This window comes from Anarrhichthys ocellatus, unplaced genomic scaffold (genome assembly GCF_004355925.1).
Source record: "Anarrhichthys ocellatus isolate YVR2014 unplaced genomic scaffold, GSC_Weel_1.0 scaffold106, whole genome shotgun sequence".
NCBI classification, from domain to species: Eukaryota; Metazoa; Chordata; class Actinopteri; order Perciformes; family Anarhichadidae; genus Anarrhichthys; species Anarrhichthys ocellatus.
In genome coordinates this window covers 404,730-418,655 of record NW_022280136.1, presented here as the reverse complement: position 1 = coordinate 418,655, position 13,926 = coordinate 404,730, and the positions used below count along the sequence as shown (strand labels likewise).

Below are 13,926 nucleotides of genomic sequence, written 5' to 3'. Positions count from 1 at the left end.
CCTCAGCTGTTTCGCTACTCTGCTCTTATGTCGATGATGCGTTTATGTGTTCCCCTCCGAGTCCAGAAATGTAACAACAGCGCCGCTACACATACATTAAAACGCGACTGGTCTGCCTCATCCGGCCGCTATTTCCCCGTTGCTATAACGTGGAGACGGGACAGGGGTCAGTAAACGCAACACGAAAGCACAACGCAGAGGTGAGAGCGGGTCGGGCAGATTACTCCCCCCAAAAGAAGATTCACCATCATGTGAAAAGTCCCAAAAAAAGGCGTGCTCCGCGCAGGAATAGAAGAAAAAAAACCCGCCTTTATTTGTTTTGTTTTTAGTGAGAATTCGTTTAGACAGAGGAGAGCGATTAGAAAAAAGAAAAAAAAGAAGAAAAAAAAAGAGAGTCGTGCAAAGAGGAGAGAGGGGAGGGAGAGAAAGTTTTTTCCCTGAAAGTTTGTGCAAGCTTTCACTTTCTAGGCGGGGTTACTGTACGCTGCAGCAGCATGGAGTGAGAGAAACAGGACGGAGAGCGAATGCAATGCAGCACCACAGCGAGCTCCCATCCGACTTAAATACGCTCCTCTAGAACACAGCCATGTACTCCCCGTACTGCTTGACACAGGTAAATCCTCTGCTCTTCTTTCTTTGGGTCTGGGTTGTTCGTAGGTGTGGGGTGGAGGGGGGGGGGGGGCACCAGGTTCTTTTATTTTTTATTTTTTTCTATCTTCTCCTGCTTTATTACGCAGCTTCTCGGTTGTTTCACGTGTGCTCGTGAGTTGTGCCGGAGCGTCTCTTTTCCTCGCTCCCTAAACTTCTCCCCTCAACTATAGAACTTCCCCGACGCTCGTCCACCCCCCGCCCCCCCAGGTTCGTCTCTCCGGGCGCGTTTCCGCTCCACCGCGCCGGAAAGTGCACTTTCTTGTGGGTTTTTTTTCCCATCGCACATGGGGTGTTTTTTTTTTTTGGGAGAGTAAAATGGCGCTTCTCCCGAAATGTATTTCATATTAAAAAAAAAGAGGAGAAGAAGAAGGAGGGGAGCCTGCAGGAGGAGGGGAGAAGAAGCACAGAGCGCGCGCGCGGGGATAGACAAGAATGTGGACCGGAGTTTAACATTAACGGCTGTTTAAGATTCATTTTTTATAAAGAGTGTTATATTTTTTTTTGGGGGGGGGGCGGTGGTGAGAGGAGTTGCAGGAGAGCAGGGCGCACACCGCCGCCTTTAGGGGCTGCATATCATGTGGAGCCGAGACCACGGGGGTGGGAGGGAGGGGGGGCGACACATTGGATCTGCTGGTGTGTGTGCGCGCGCGCGTGTGTGCGTGTGATTATAAACTGAAGAGCAGCGCAGACAGTCTTCCGAGAAAGGCTTTTAAAAAAAAAAGTTTCTATGTGGATCTTTGCTGCGCTGTGGTTGACTATTATTGCACGTTTACTGCACTTGAACGCAACACGTGTTCAGGTAGAGCTGCATTGATTTGGGACTTACAGTTCAGGCTCTTGTCTCTCTATGTTGTTTTTCCCCCATGACTTGAGTTTAGGAGTTGTTTTTCCTGTTGCACTTAAATTTAGACCAACTTTACAAACTAAATGTCACACATTTTTTGATGTAAAATGCCTTCCTCTGACATCTTGTCTCTGGTTAAATCTTGCCTTTTTTTTACAAGTTATTGATTTTTTGTTTGAACATCACATTTAACCTGCTAGTTGTTACTTTGCTGCTGCTGTTGTGGAGGAAATGATAAGTGTCAGGGAATCATTATAGAGTAGCGGTTTGAACTTGTGGGTGAAATGATTCTCTTCAGGTGTGAGGCATCTGCAGTAAATGTGACCTTTTGACCCGTCCGACATGCTTTGCAGTCAAACTCTTTTCATTTGCTCTGCTTTAATCTTCTAAAAATCTTGATTTTTTTTGTATCATCACTCTAAAAAATAGCCCGTTTACAGAGAAAAAGAGCAGCGTTGGTGCAGCTCTTTTTGCACATTTCAGAAATCCCTCATACACCACTAATCTATATATTTTATTAACTCATCAGCCTTATAAATACGTTTAAAAAATAATCTCTAGTTTTAAATATTCCCCTTGTTTTTTTGCAGTTTATTTTTCAAAGGTTTCTTTTTATGAAGCCAACCGGTGGCAGCGACCTGGCCGGCATACACAGCCGCTGGGAGTCCCATAAAGCCGACTTGTTTATCCCTCGTTGGCTGGCTCTGACAGCGGACTGCCAGGCCCTGTTTCATGTGTAATTCAACCCTGATTTTTACAGCGCTTTTTTTATTCAAAAAGAGACTTCCTCCGACTGACCGGCTGCCACCAGAGGCCGGGAGGATGAGTCGGTGCGGGCACAAGTCCTGTCTGGTCCCCATTTACAAAGGATCATAACTCTAGCTGACACCAGATTTTTTTAAATTATCATTTCCCTTTTAATTCATTTTATTGGAGGAACTTTTATGTGCTGTGTTGACTTGGAACCTCGGAGGCTCAAAGTGACTTAGAAATGGACATAAAGTAGATGATGCTTATTCGCCTATAAATGAGGATGTGTGTGTGTGTTTAGGATTATTCCCACACAGGCCTTGATGACTTTATCTGTAATTGATGAACAATTTCTTTCACAGCAGATAACTTCTGAGCAAAAAGGAGCCTTTCAATTCTTTTTTTTTTTGTGACATAAATTCTCCCTCAGTTCAAACTAGCCGGCAACAGAAGCTCACACAGTGTAACGCGGTGCACATGTTGCACATGAGGGCAACTCACAGTGCAGGGAAGACCAGAACCAGAACCCCTTCAGTCTTGTCTTGTTTTTTTTATTTTACTTTTAAATGTTGTACCTTATATGTGTGTGTGTTGTGCAGAGAAGAAAACAACTTTCCATCTCTCTCTCTTTCTCCTCACACACTCACACACACACACAAACACACGCACACACACACACACACACACACACACACCGCATTCCCTTGCAGGCACATTTTTGTTTATTGAATTGCTGTTAATAATTAAGAAATTTGAGCTTGGACCTCGAATGTGGCACCAATTTGTAAACACAATCGAATGAATTATTAACTGATTTAAAAAAAAGAACACAAGTCTTACTGAAGAGCAGCAGCAGCGTTGCTGGGATGTGACGGACGGTGCGTAAAATGGAAGCAAATGACGGGGAGAGGTGTGTGTGTGTGTGTTTGTGTGTGTGTGTGTGTGTGTGTGTTTCATGTTAGATATAAAAACACATCTATATTTAGGCTTTTTTTTAATGTAATATTTAGGTTTGTGAAGAGAAGTAGGAGCCAGCATCAGTACACTGGCTCTAAATTTTAATTTCCCATTCTTCCATAAAAAAAAAAGAAAATCATTTGAAGCCTATGAAGCATATCTCCTGACGTCATTTTTTCCTCTTGTAAATTTTCAATTAACGATCCTATTTATTTGTCCTTTATTATTATTATTTTGTTCCTTTCTCCAAAAGTGTGCGTTTCTTCTCGCAGGGCCACAATGACGCAGCACAAATCTGCAACCTTAAAACATAACTCTTTATTTTTTCATTGGATATTTGTAATGTGTTCAGTAGCTCTACTATGCAGTTCATATATATTCTCATATATTGTTTTCACTGGTGCGACATTTTAACTGATTCCTTCCCTCTGCCCCCCCTCCCCCTCCTCTGCCCGCCTGGACGCTGACCCCTGCTCTCCTAACACCCTCTCAACACTAAAGTATTACCCTACTCACCTTCTAAACAATGCCTTAGTGGTAAGTCCTATTTAGTCCCTACTTATTCCGCATTAGGTGTTTGTGTTTTTACATACTCCATCTTGAGAAAATGTTTTTTTGTTTTTTTTGTGGGGGGGGACGAGTCATGAGTTATAGTCCTGCAGGGCCCGTGCGGGAAAAAAGTGTTTCTTTTGCACACACACACACACACACGCTCCATGAAAAGTTGCATTTTCTCTTTTTGTTTTTTTGTTGTTGTTGTCCAGCCTGTTATTGACGATATGGTTCGAACCAGACGTCTTTTGTTTTTTAATGTTGCAATGCAGGCACGCTGTAGCGAAAATAGACCCAAAAAAAACTGTCTGCAGCTCCGACCACGTTGTGTTTTAATGTGCGCAGAGGAAGGTCCGGAGATAAATATATGTTTCAATACAAATATGATGCTATATTTATGGTATTTGAATTTGACAGCCTTTATTTTGAAATTTGTCGTCCTTTTTTCTTTCAAACTTGTGCTGCACTTTAAAAACAAATTCCAGGGCCACGTATTTGTCACGCAGCTGCAAGTTTCCTGTTTGCTTATTACGTCTATACAACAGTCGGCTATATGGCAAATGTTTTTTTTTTTTATACATTTTTTTCTTTGTCCATCAGAAGTCACCGCTGCTTTATTGCACCTGTGTGTCACTCCGAGAGGATGTATTGTGTTTTTTTTTCTCGTCACCGCCGCTCGTTATCGGAAAGCAGTGTTTTTACTGAAAATATATTTTGAAAGTGAATATTATCAATAGCTGGACTTTGAAGAGTTAGCTTTACATTTACAAACGGTTTGATAATGAGGTGGTCCCTTACACGTGACCCCCCCCCTTACCCCTCCCCTCTGTCTCTTTCCAAGGCCTGCAAAATGAGTTGGAACAGCTGTTCAGTGGATTCAAAGCTGATGGAACCAGTCTGAATAAACAGAAAATGTTTGATTTTTTCAGAATAAAAGACCGCACATAGATATGTGTGCGTCCCGTACACACGGACATGCAAACACGCTCCTAAAGCTGTTGGTTTCTTCATGCCGAACCCAGAGCTAAGTCCCGCCCCTCGAACCCAGACCCAGCTCCGACCGGGGGTCCGACAGCTATCCATGCTCCATGGACTCCATTTTAGATTCATTTTTCAGGAGGGTTTTGTGTATTTCCAGCCAGTCGTGGTTAAATAATGAAGATTAATGGTGATACTCGTAATGTGGAGAGGTTGGAGAGATATATACATTTCTAAAACGTTTTCTACGTAAAAACTTGTGGAGCTAACATTAGCAGAGTACGTTAGCACATAGTTAACTAGCGTTAGCACTTCTATGCTACGCTAGCTACTGAAGGTATACTGGATGTCTACACATGCTGCTTTTGTTTTTGAATGATTTTTAGAGTTGAATATAGACCTACCCAGCTCTACAGTCTGTCTCGATCGCCATGTGATGTGATGGTTCACTTTAACACCGTGATCTGTAGGCTTAAGCCGCGTTCCGGACAACTTGGAACTCAAATAATTCCAACCTCCTACTAGATAAAGTACAATGGAACGACACTCAAAGGCAGAGTTCCAACCTGTGAACTTGGGGAAAATCACCTGGGAAAATTCTGACCTCCGAGTTGTCTGGAACGCAGCAATCGCTCCTATCTTTATCTTTTTTTTACAACCTGTTTTCACTACTGAATCTCTTTGGATAAATCCTTTAAATGCATATTGCAGACTCTTTTGTCTGCTCCTCTCTGAAATTGCTTTTTTAGTTGTTGTTTTTTACCAAAAATGAGGTAATATTTCTGCAGTTAGTGACAGTGTGGGCTCCATGGTAGCGGTGAGTCGCTATTGCTGGATTAGCCGGGATGCCAGTAACCAGGCGGCTGTGTTTCTCTTTAAAATCTTTTTAAGCCAATCGCTGCGGTTTCACATTAACTACCAGCACCACAGTCGCATAGCGAGGCCTTAAGAATTGGTCTCGTTGCCCGTATGCTTAATTATGGTATCGCTGCAGGTTTCGGTTCAGTTGCACATAAGTTTAATCGTCTTAATTCTGCAGATACGGCCTCAGTGTAACTAAAATAAGTTTAGTCTGTGGATAAAAGCGAGCCGGCAGCCAGTAAAGCACTCGGCTCTTGGACACCAGACAGAAGAATGAACTCATCGTACACTTGATTGACAGGTGGGGCGGATCCATTGTGTTCTCTTGTAACCGAGTTGTGTGCGTGCACGTGCGAGGAGGGAAGACCGGCGGGAGGGTTACGGCGGTGAAATCGGAGTCCCGCGATTGGCCGTGCTGCTGTTTTGTGCCGCGCAGGCAGCGCCAGATCTTCTCCCCCTCACCACGGGACGCCGGGAGGTCACGATGCCAGACGCTCGCCAGGGACATCATGTTCCTTTTACTTATTCATTCATACCACGCAGCCAGCTACAGGGCCAAGCCACCGCAAAAACCAGCACCATTAAAAGACTCAAGTATTTTACACACTGAACTGTGGATTGGCCCATTTAAGGTGGTAGTTGTTGTGTATTTCTGCCCTGGTGCTGGCAGCCCTGAAACAAGGAGGTATAGCATCCCAGAGCTTTTTGTTATCTTTGCAGCTTCAAAATTGGTAGCATGTTGTGGATTATTTGCATTCTGAGCATATAGCTGAGAGGCTTATGAAGGTTTCTGTGAATAATTCCTTTTCCAGCGATATACATTTCTCTGTGTTTATTGTCAGCTGGTGACTGGGGGCCACCGTGCGTCAGCAGGATTGAATTTACGGCAAATCTTGCAAAAAAAAAGAAATTCAGAGCTCTCGTCGGCGAGGACAAAGACGGGATGAGCCGGGCGCGTTTTGGCAGCGGGCGATATAGATTTGAATTAAGTAGCATGTAGTTTTTTATCTCAAGCTGCATGCAGAGAGAGGCAGAATCCAACTGCGTCTCATTCAGTATCAGCACAGCTGTCCCAGCATCCGTGGAGAATGGATTCCTCCTGCTATTGCCATGGGAGGCTCCAGCCAAGAAGAATGGGAGGATATCCAGTGTGTGCGCTTGTGTTTTAAAAGGAAGGAGTGAGAGGAGAGAGTGAAACGCTGGCGTGTCTGTCTGTGTGTGTGTGTGTGTGTGTGTGTGATTTTGCATGTGTGTGTCATGTTGTCTCCACCCGCCTCACTTTTCCTTCGCTCATGTCACCTCTGGCACGGATTAGTCTTTGGCACAACTCTGGCAGTGCCCGCGGCCCCAGTGCGGTCCTGTGGTCGCCGATATGTTGTGCTGTTGCCATGGCTACTGAACACACACACACGGGTGCTAAATTACATAATTGAGCGAGAATATACAGAGGAACCCAAAATACTTAGTTTACAATATGAGAGCAGAGAAAGCGAGAAAAGATACCCTCTCAGAAATAAAGGTGCTTACTAGAACCATAAAGTGTTCTTTGGCTTGTCCCCATAGGAGAACCCTTTTTGGTTCCCGGTGGAACCTTTATAACCTTTTAGAGGGTTCTACCTAGAACCCAACATAAAGGGTTGTACTCAGAACCATCTGTGAAAGGTTCCACCAAGAACCTCATATGAGCAGTGCTTGAAGTAGAGTGGTACTCACAGGTATCTAGAACCCATCCAGTGACAGAGGGTTCCATCTTGAACCCACCCAGAGAGTTTTCACAAAAACCCTTGTATAATCCAAGGATTCCATCCAGAACCCACCCAGAGGGTTCTACAGAGAAGACTTTTATGTTCCAGGGGTTTCATCTAGGAACCACCCAGGGTTCCTCAAGAGGCCTGGGCCTCTTGAGGTCCTGGGCTGATGTGGTGAAGCCAAACCCACAATAATCATAGTTAACATTCATAGTTTTTCAGGGGGTATGGGCAGAAGAACTTTCTCTTCCAAAGGGGTTCTATTGGATGAAGTCTTCTCAATCGAACCGACAAGAAACCCTTGAAAAACCCTTTCTTTAGAAGCCAATGGTTCTGGGTAGAACCTCAGCCCTTCAGGAAGAACCTTTTTCAACCCGTAGAGTGTATAGAGTTTTGTGTGTATGAATTTAGAAACCACCGAGAGAAGTAAGTCTTTACCAGAACGGACCGTGAGCAGAAAAACAATAAGTTATTGTTGAATATTTGAGAGCGTTGTCATAGCTGAGCTTCAGACACACCAGTACAGCATGTTCCTCCCTCTGATCCCAAGTCTTGACTCTAACAACAACTGTGCCGCCATTATGTGGCTCTTCGGAACGTTGTGACAACCAATATGACAGGGCAATTGAGGGTAAGGTGTTGGCGGTGACAATTAGCGGTGTTTGTGTGTGTGAAAGAATGACACACAGTGTTTGTATGACAGACGGTGTGGCACCTAAGGTTTATACAGATGAGACACACACACATACACATATTTCTTTCTTTACTCTCCTCCTTCTCCTCCTGGGCTTCAGTTTGTTTTGAATAGATCTTTTATCCGTGAGAGTATCAGCGACATGTCACATTCAAGCCGCCATATTTCTGCCACGCTTTGCTTGCGCTGGAGTGGCCTTCGAGGGCAAAACTTTTGAACTGCAAAGTGGCGCATCATTTAGGATTCATGAGTGTGTTGTAGTATTTAAAGTCACCCATACAGAATTGTTAAGACATACGCAAAGAAATGCTCCGCACATGCATCATTCTGCACAGTGAAGCTCAAACATCCAGCAGAAGGAAGAGGCAATCAGCAAAACATATATAAGTGGCACTAAAAATAAAAAAAAACGAAAATAAAAAAGACGGGCGATGATGGATGTGTGTTAAACAAATATAATCTATTACATGTCGATTCATGATCATATGAGAATCATATATTTATTTTCTCCAAAGCTACTAGTGTGAGGCCAGCAGCATAAACTGTCACTGCAGCAAAGGATTTCAGTCAATAGAGTCATATTTCGGGTTGGTAAAATGAATGATTGTTGTATATTCTTCAGTGTTTTGCTAGTTTTGTTCCGTGTCTGGTGCTAAAGAAGACAGACCGAGAGTGTACTTTGTTCAATTTTTAACTAATGCCAGTGTCAACACACGGAGCGAACGTTGACAGCAAGTAATTCTCGGCTCTTCCTTTTTAATCAACAAGTGACGTTTCAGTAAAAGATATTGAATTTCTAAGATCTTTTATTGTGTTCCTCAGAAGAGGAACGCAAAAGGGCTCGTCACCGGGGGGGGGGAAATGCGGAGCGTGCGACACGCCATTGTATTCTGGCGTGTCGCAGGTCAACAGAAATAGATAAGAGAGAGTTGTTGTTGTTGTTGCGGATCATTGACGGCCCACTCAAGGTCACTTCGGTGTGGGCAATCTGGGCATGTTGTTTGGCCCGTCCTGCCTGTCTGTCTGACCTACATCTCACTGCGCCGGCTAAATATATACAGTAGGCCCCTCCATTACAAAGCTCGGATTAATCCAGATGAAATCCGAGCACCGCGTCACTCTCTCTCTCCGCGCGTTTGACTGCAGCCTTCTCTTCTACAAACTTCCAACTCAGTCAGTCCAAAAAAAATAAATAAATAAATAGCAAAGAAAAGAAAGGCAGATACAGACATTCGCACAAATATGGCACACGCATGCACATTATTATCTTGTGAATAAGACCGGAGCTGTAGCCACAATAAGTTCACCCATTCAGAAAATGAAAATCCTCTGCACATTTGGCGCACACAGTGTCTGTTTGAATTCAAAGCCTAACTATGTATATAAGCTATATTTTGTTTCCCTCATGCATAACGCACCTGCACATACTTAATCACACGAGGCACAGGTGTGCATTCTTTCAGATAAAAATATCACACCCGGCACGACATGTGTTACAGCATGAGAGTGTGTGTGCGTGTGTGTGTGATACAGGACAGTGGTTTCCAACTCTTTTTTTTTTTTTTTTTGTCTGATGTTCACCCCCACGGCCATATCGGATAAACTCAAGTGAATATGATTACTTAATTTTTTGGGTCAATTTGCATTTGTAGAATGGCAGAAGCTGAACATTTAAATAATTTAACCATTACTTTTAGCTAACTATTTCAATAGTTTAGCCATTACCTTTACCTAACTATTTCAACAGTTTACCCATCACTTTTAGCTAACTATTTCAACAGTTTAGCCATCACTTTTAGCTAACTATTTCAACAGTTTAGCCATCACTTTTAGCTAAATATTTCAACAGTTTAGCCGTCACTTTTAGCTAAATATTTCAACAGTTTAGCCATCACTTTTAGCTAACTATTTCAACAGCTTAACCATCACTTTTAGCTAACTATTTCAACAGCTTAACCATCACTTTTAGCTAACTATTTCAACAGTTTAGCCGTCACTTTTAGCTAAATATTTCAGGTATTTCCAGTTAACTGATTTTAGCTAACCATTTCATTTACCTGTCTGTGCTTGCTAACGGTTTAGGCTTCTCTGCTCGCTTTCAAACTAGTTTTCACACACTTTGAATCACAACACTTATACCACATTTCCACCGCATGGTTCGGGTCGACTCGAATCACTTGGAACCCTTCCTCTTTGGTTTTCCATTGGCACAAGTTGTGGATAGTAGGCTACTTGGTATTTATTTTTGGTACAACCTCGCTCAATGTTCCAAGAGGACTGAGTTTATACTAGAAGGTGGAGTTAAAACACTGCAGACCGCTGATTGGTCAGAGAGAACCCGTCATGCGGCGTCGCTATGACAGGTTCTCTCTGACCAATCAGTGGTGGCTACTATGTTAAGTGGAAAACGAAATTGAGACAAGCTCCTGGTACCAAAATTGAGTAGAGTTGAGGCCCACCATGCAATGTAAATTAGCCATTAGTAGGTAGATCTCTTATATACGTGGCAATTTTGTATTTCTAAAATGTGTTCAGTTACTCTCCGATCTTTCCAGGGGCTTGAGTACCTCTGGTTGGGAATCTCATATTAGAAGCCAGCAAAACACACATTCAGTAATTAATCTATGGCTTCCTGCATTTCCTCCATCCATCCATTTATTACCAGGCAAAGCAAACATCCCTGCACACCTGGTGAAGCCTAGAGAGGCAAATGCAATCATTTGGACACAAAGGACAAAGACTCCATCAGGCCGCAGTTAATTGGGAAATGGCGGGGGGGGGGCGGTCGTTCAGCCGTCAAAGGGATGACATCACGCAGTGACACCGCTACATGATGTCACAGCATTCATCATATTTTCACCGCTTCTTCGGCCTTCCTTTAAGTAGCGGTGGGATAAAGAGGCATTGATTGGCTCGTTGATTGTACCTCGAATTTCCCCGAGGCTTTCTTTTCATCATCACGCTGCATTACCTCATGCCGTAGCAAAAGGCAAAACTGTTCCAAGTAGAGTCCTGGATGTCGATCCGGCACAGGAGATGAAAACCGACCATGCAGGAGTATAATCCGCATCGGCTATTTAGCAGATAAGATTACGAGCCCCGGCAATGATTATATCCACTACTTCAACCCGGCATTAACATTTGCTTTTTTTCTCTTTCCCCGGGAACGTGGCTCAAAGGCTTGTGATTGGGCTTGATAGGCATTTATTGGGTTAACGTTGGGAGGGAAAGTCTTTTCCTGTCCCGGGGGCGGGTGGAGGAACGTTGACGCTCGGAGGCTTGCGAACCTGCGAGTCAAACAGTAATGAAAACAGTTGTGACCCGATTTTCAAGAGCTGGAGAAATAGAAACACAAGAGTCGATAGGGCAAGGAGGATTTTTAGTTACAGACAAAGCATGTCAGGCAACAATATGTTGGATGATTCTTTCCTTCTTTTTTTCTTTCCCTTGCCTTTTTTCTTTCCTTTCATTCTCTCCCCCCTTACCTTCCCTCTACGTTTTTTGCCCTTATATCTAATTCGGCCACCCCCTGTCCGGCAAGGAATCGCTATCACCCCAGGGAACAAAGGGGCTCTTCGGAGCAGGAAGTTGGCGCGGGGCCAAGGGTGGAAAATCTATACTTGGTTGCATAATATTACATATCTTTACCTCAGATGAACTCTTGTGAGGAGGCCTGGCAGCTGTGAGCAAACAGAGCCGGAGGGCGGGAGTTTATTAACTGACTCCGTTTGTGTGGAGGCGTGTGTGTGTCGGGTATGAGTGCGCGCTCTATGCTTCTTGTGACTTGTGTTCGCCGGCTGGCTGAGGCTGTTTCGAGACCCCCCTCGACAGTCGAGCAGAGTGCAGTAGAGTCAAACAGACCCCTTGTTGAAATAAAACCAGAGCGGAGTGGAGTGGGGCAGAGGAGGGCCGAGGCCGAGCAGGGCTACAGGATTAGAACCGAACACGACTCTGCGGCTTCTCCTTTTTGGCCCGGTCGACCCGAGCCATCCCCGACTCGCAGCTGCGCCGTGCTCCGTGATGTAAACTTTTATGCTCTGTTTAGGCTCAGAGAAATAGCTGCAGGATTAGTGTGCGTTACATGGGAAAGTTGTGTATTTGACTGGAAAAAAGAATTCAGCTCAGGGTGAGGATTTTGTGTCACTGCTGAGATGTAAAACCCAGATGGAGGCCCCGGTTTTAATGAGTTCACGGTAGCGAGGGACAAACTCCGCTCCTCAAACGCCCTTTACCGCAGTTTATGATTTCGCAATCGGCCTCTCCTGTTATTTAGACGTCTGGTCCCTGAAAAAAACAAAAAAACACACTTTTTTCATTTTGTTCTCGAGCTCTGCTGAAAGGGAACGGACCCTGAAAGCATTTGAGGCCGTCCGACGTGTCAAGCTGCTGTCAGTTAGTGCGAAAAGCCCCACCGTGAAACTCGAACCGGGCCCCATTATGGTCATCATCTGGAATAAAGCGCAATCATCTCCGCCACCTGAGCCAAGCTGCGGAAAACGACTCTTGTAGGCCTTCTGGGCCTGTCTGTTAAGAGTCGCATACCGATTCACATTTACCCCATTCATCTGAGTTACTTACTTTTTCATCCCTCTGCCTTGTTTTTCCCTCTCTCCATCCGCACACCTGAATAAAAGTATTTCCAAGCTGGAGTTAGGACTCATATGGGGACCACAAATCGACCGTATATTGCAGCCAGGCTGCGGAGATTTATGATGAAAGTGAATAGGGATGGTGTGTGCAGAGGTGCATATTATGGGGCCTTTTTTTTGTAACTTGGAGGAGCTGAAGGCCTTGAGAATGATGTAGAGGAGTGAAACAACCTGCAGAATCATTTATTTCAGCACAGAAAGACTCGAGAGAGAAACACGGCAATACGGACGGAAAGAAGTGAAAGGGGGAAACGGGCAGGAATGAAAGAGGTCTGTGTTGTAAATATAGTAGAACGGGGAGCGCTCCATGTCCTTTTTTATTTCTCCTTGCAGCATGATTTGTTTGATTTACTCTCGATCAATCAGCGGAGGATATGTATAAACGAACTTGAAGTATATTTGAGAAAAGCCTCTTTATGTCCGTGGCTGTTTGTATTCTCCTCTTACTTTCCTTGGAAGCAGGCCGTGATTAAAACCGGCGATATAGGCGTATTGTGTTTCCTGGGGGATTGGAAGGAATGCAGAATGCATCATAACCATATTACACTAGTTAGGAGCGGTGCGTGTTGCCAAGCCCCTGGATACAGGAGAGGGTAGACGCAGCTACACTGAAGGGGGAACCGAGTCCCCGCGAAAGAGCCAGAATCCCACAACTGCAACAACACCAGAGGACACCCAACACCGGTGGACTGTGTTTGACATTTCGTATGATACACACAGCACCGAAGACTCCGCTGCGTAAAAAGAAAAAAAAAAAAAAAAGACAGCTTTTTCGCTCTCTGTGAAAAAGTTAACAGAGGAAACCCACGGTAAAATAAAAGCAGGTTCTGTGTGGATGTGCGTCCGAGCGCCGCAGAATCCGTTTGGCATTTTTTGTTGTGAGGGAAGCATGTTGCTGGTGGGACTTTGGCCGGCACAATCCCTCCTCTGTTAAAACAATGCTGCAGTTGTCTTCCCCTAACCTAATTACTCCCTCTCGGGGGAGAAAGGGAACAGCACCAAATCCCATAGTTAGGAGCTCTGATCTGGGCCCTGCTGTAAGAAAAAGGCCTCATTCATCTCCCTCCCTCCTTCCACCGCACATGAACAGACCGAAACACACACACACGTTCCATTTTTTCTCTCTGCGATCGGGTTTGACCTGATGGAAGCTAATTACGATCCAATACTTCCTGATATTTCTCTTGATATCTGTTTTTGTTAACGTTACGTTATTGTCCTTAATTCATTGATGCGGACGAC

The 13,926-nt window shown here is 44.4% G+C and overlaps 1 protein-coding gene across 5 annotated transcripts in view; it reads left to right on the top strand.

Annotated features, from left to right (window-relative positions):
• Positions 1-13,926, top strand: part of LOC116399228 (nuclear factor 1 X-type) — a 112,595-nt gene that overhangs the window by 20,737 nt on the left and 77,932 nt on the right. Inside the window, exons 1-2 of one of the 5 annotated variants that reach the window (XM_031876210.1) lie at positions 72-613; positions 3,704-3,739. The exons of 2 other annotated variants lie outside the window; for them this stretch is intronic. In XM_031876210.1, the coding sequence (XP_031732070.1) occupies positions 587-613; positions 3,704-3,739 (63 nt within the window). In that variant the 5' untranslated portion in view covers positions 72-586. Of the gene's footprint in view, positions 1-71; positions 614-3,703; positions 3,740-13,926 lie in introns of those variants that run through there. 2 more of the 5 variants (XM_031876208.1, XM_031876211.1) reach the window with 2 other exon arrangements.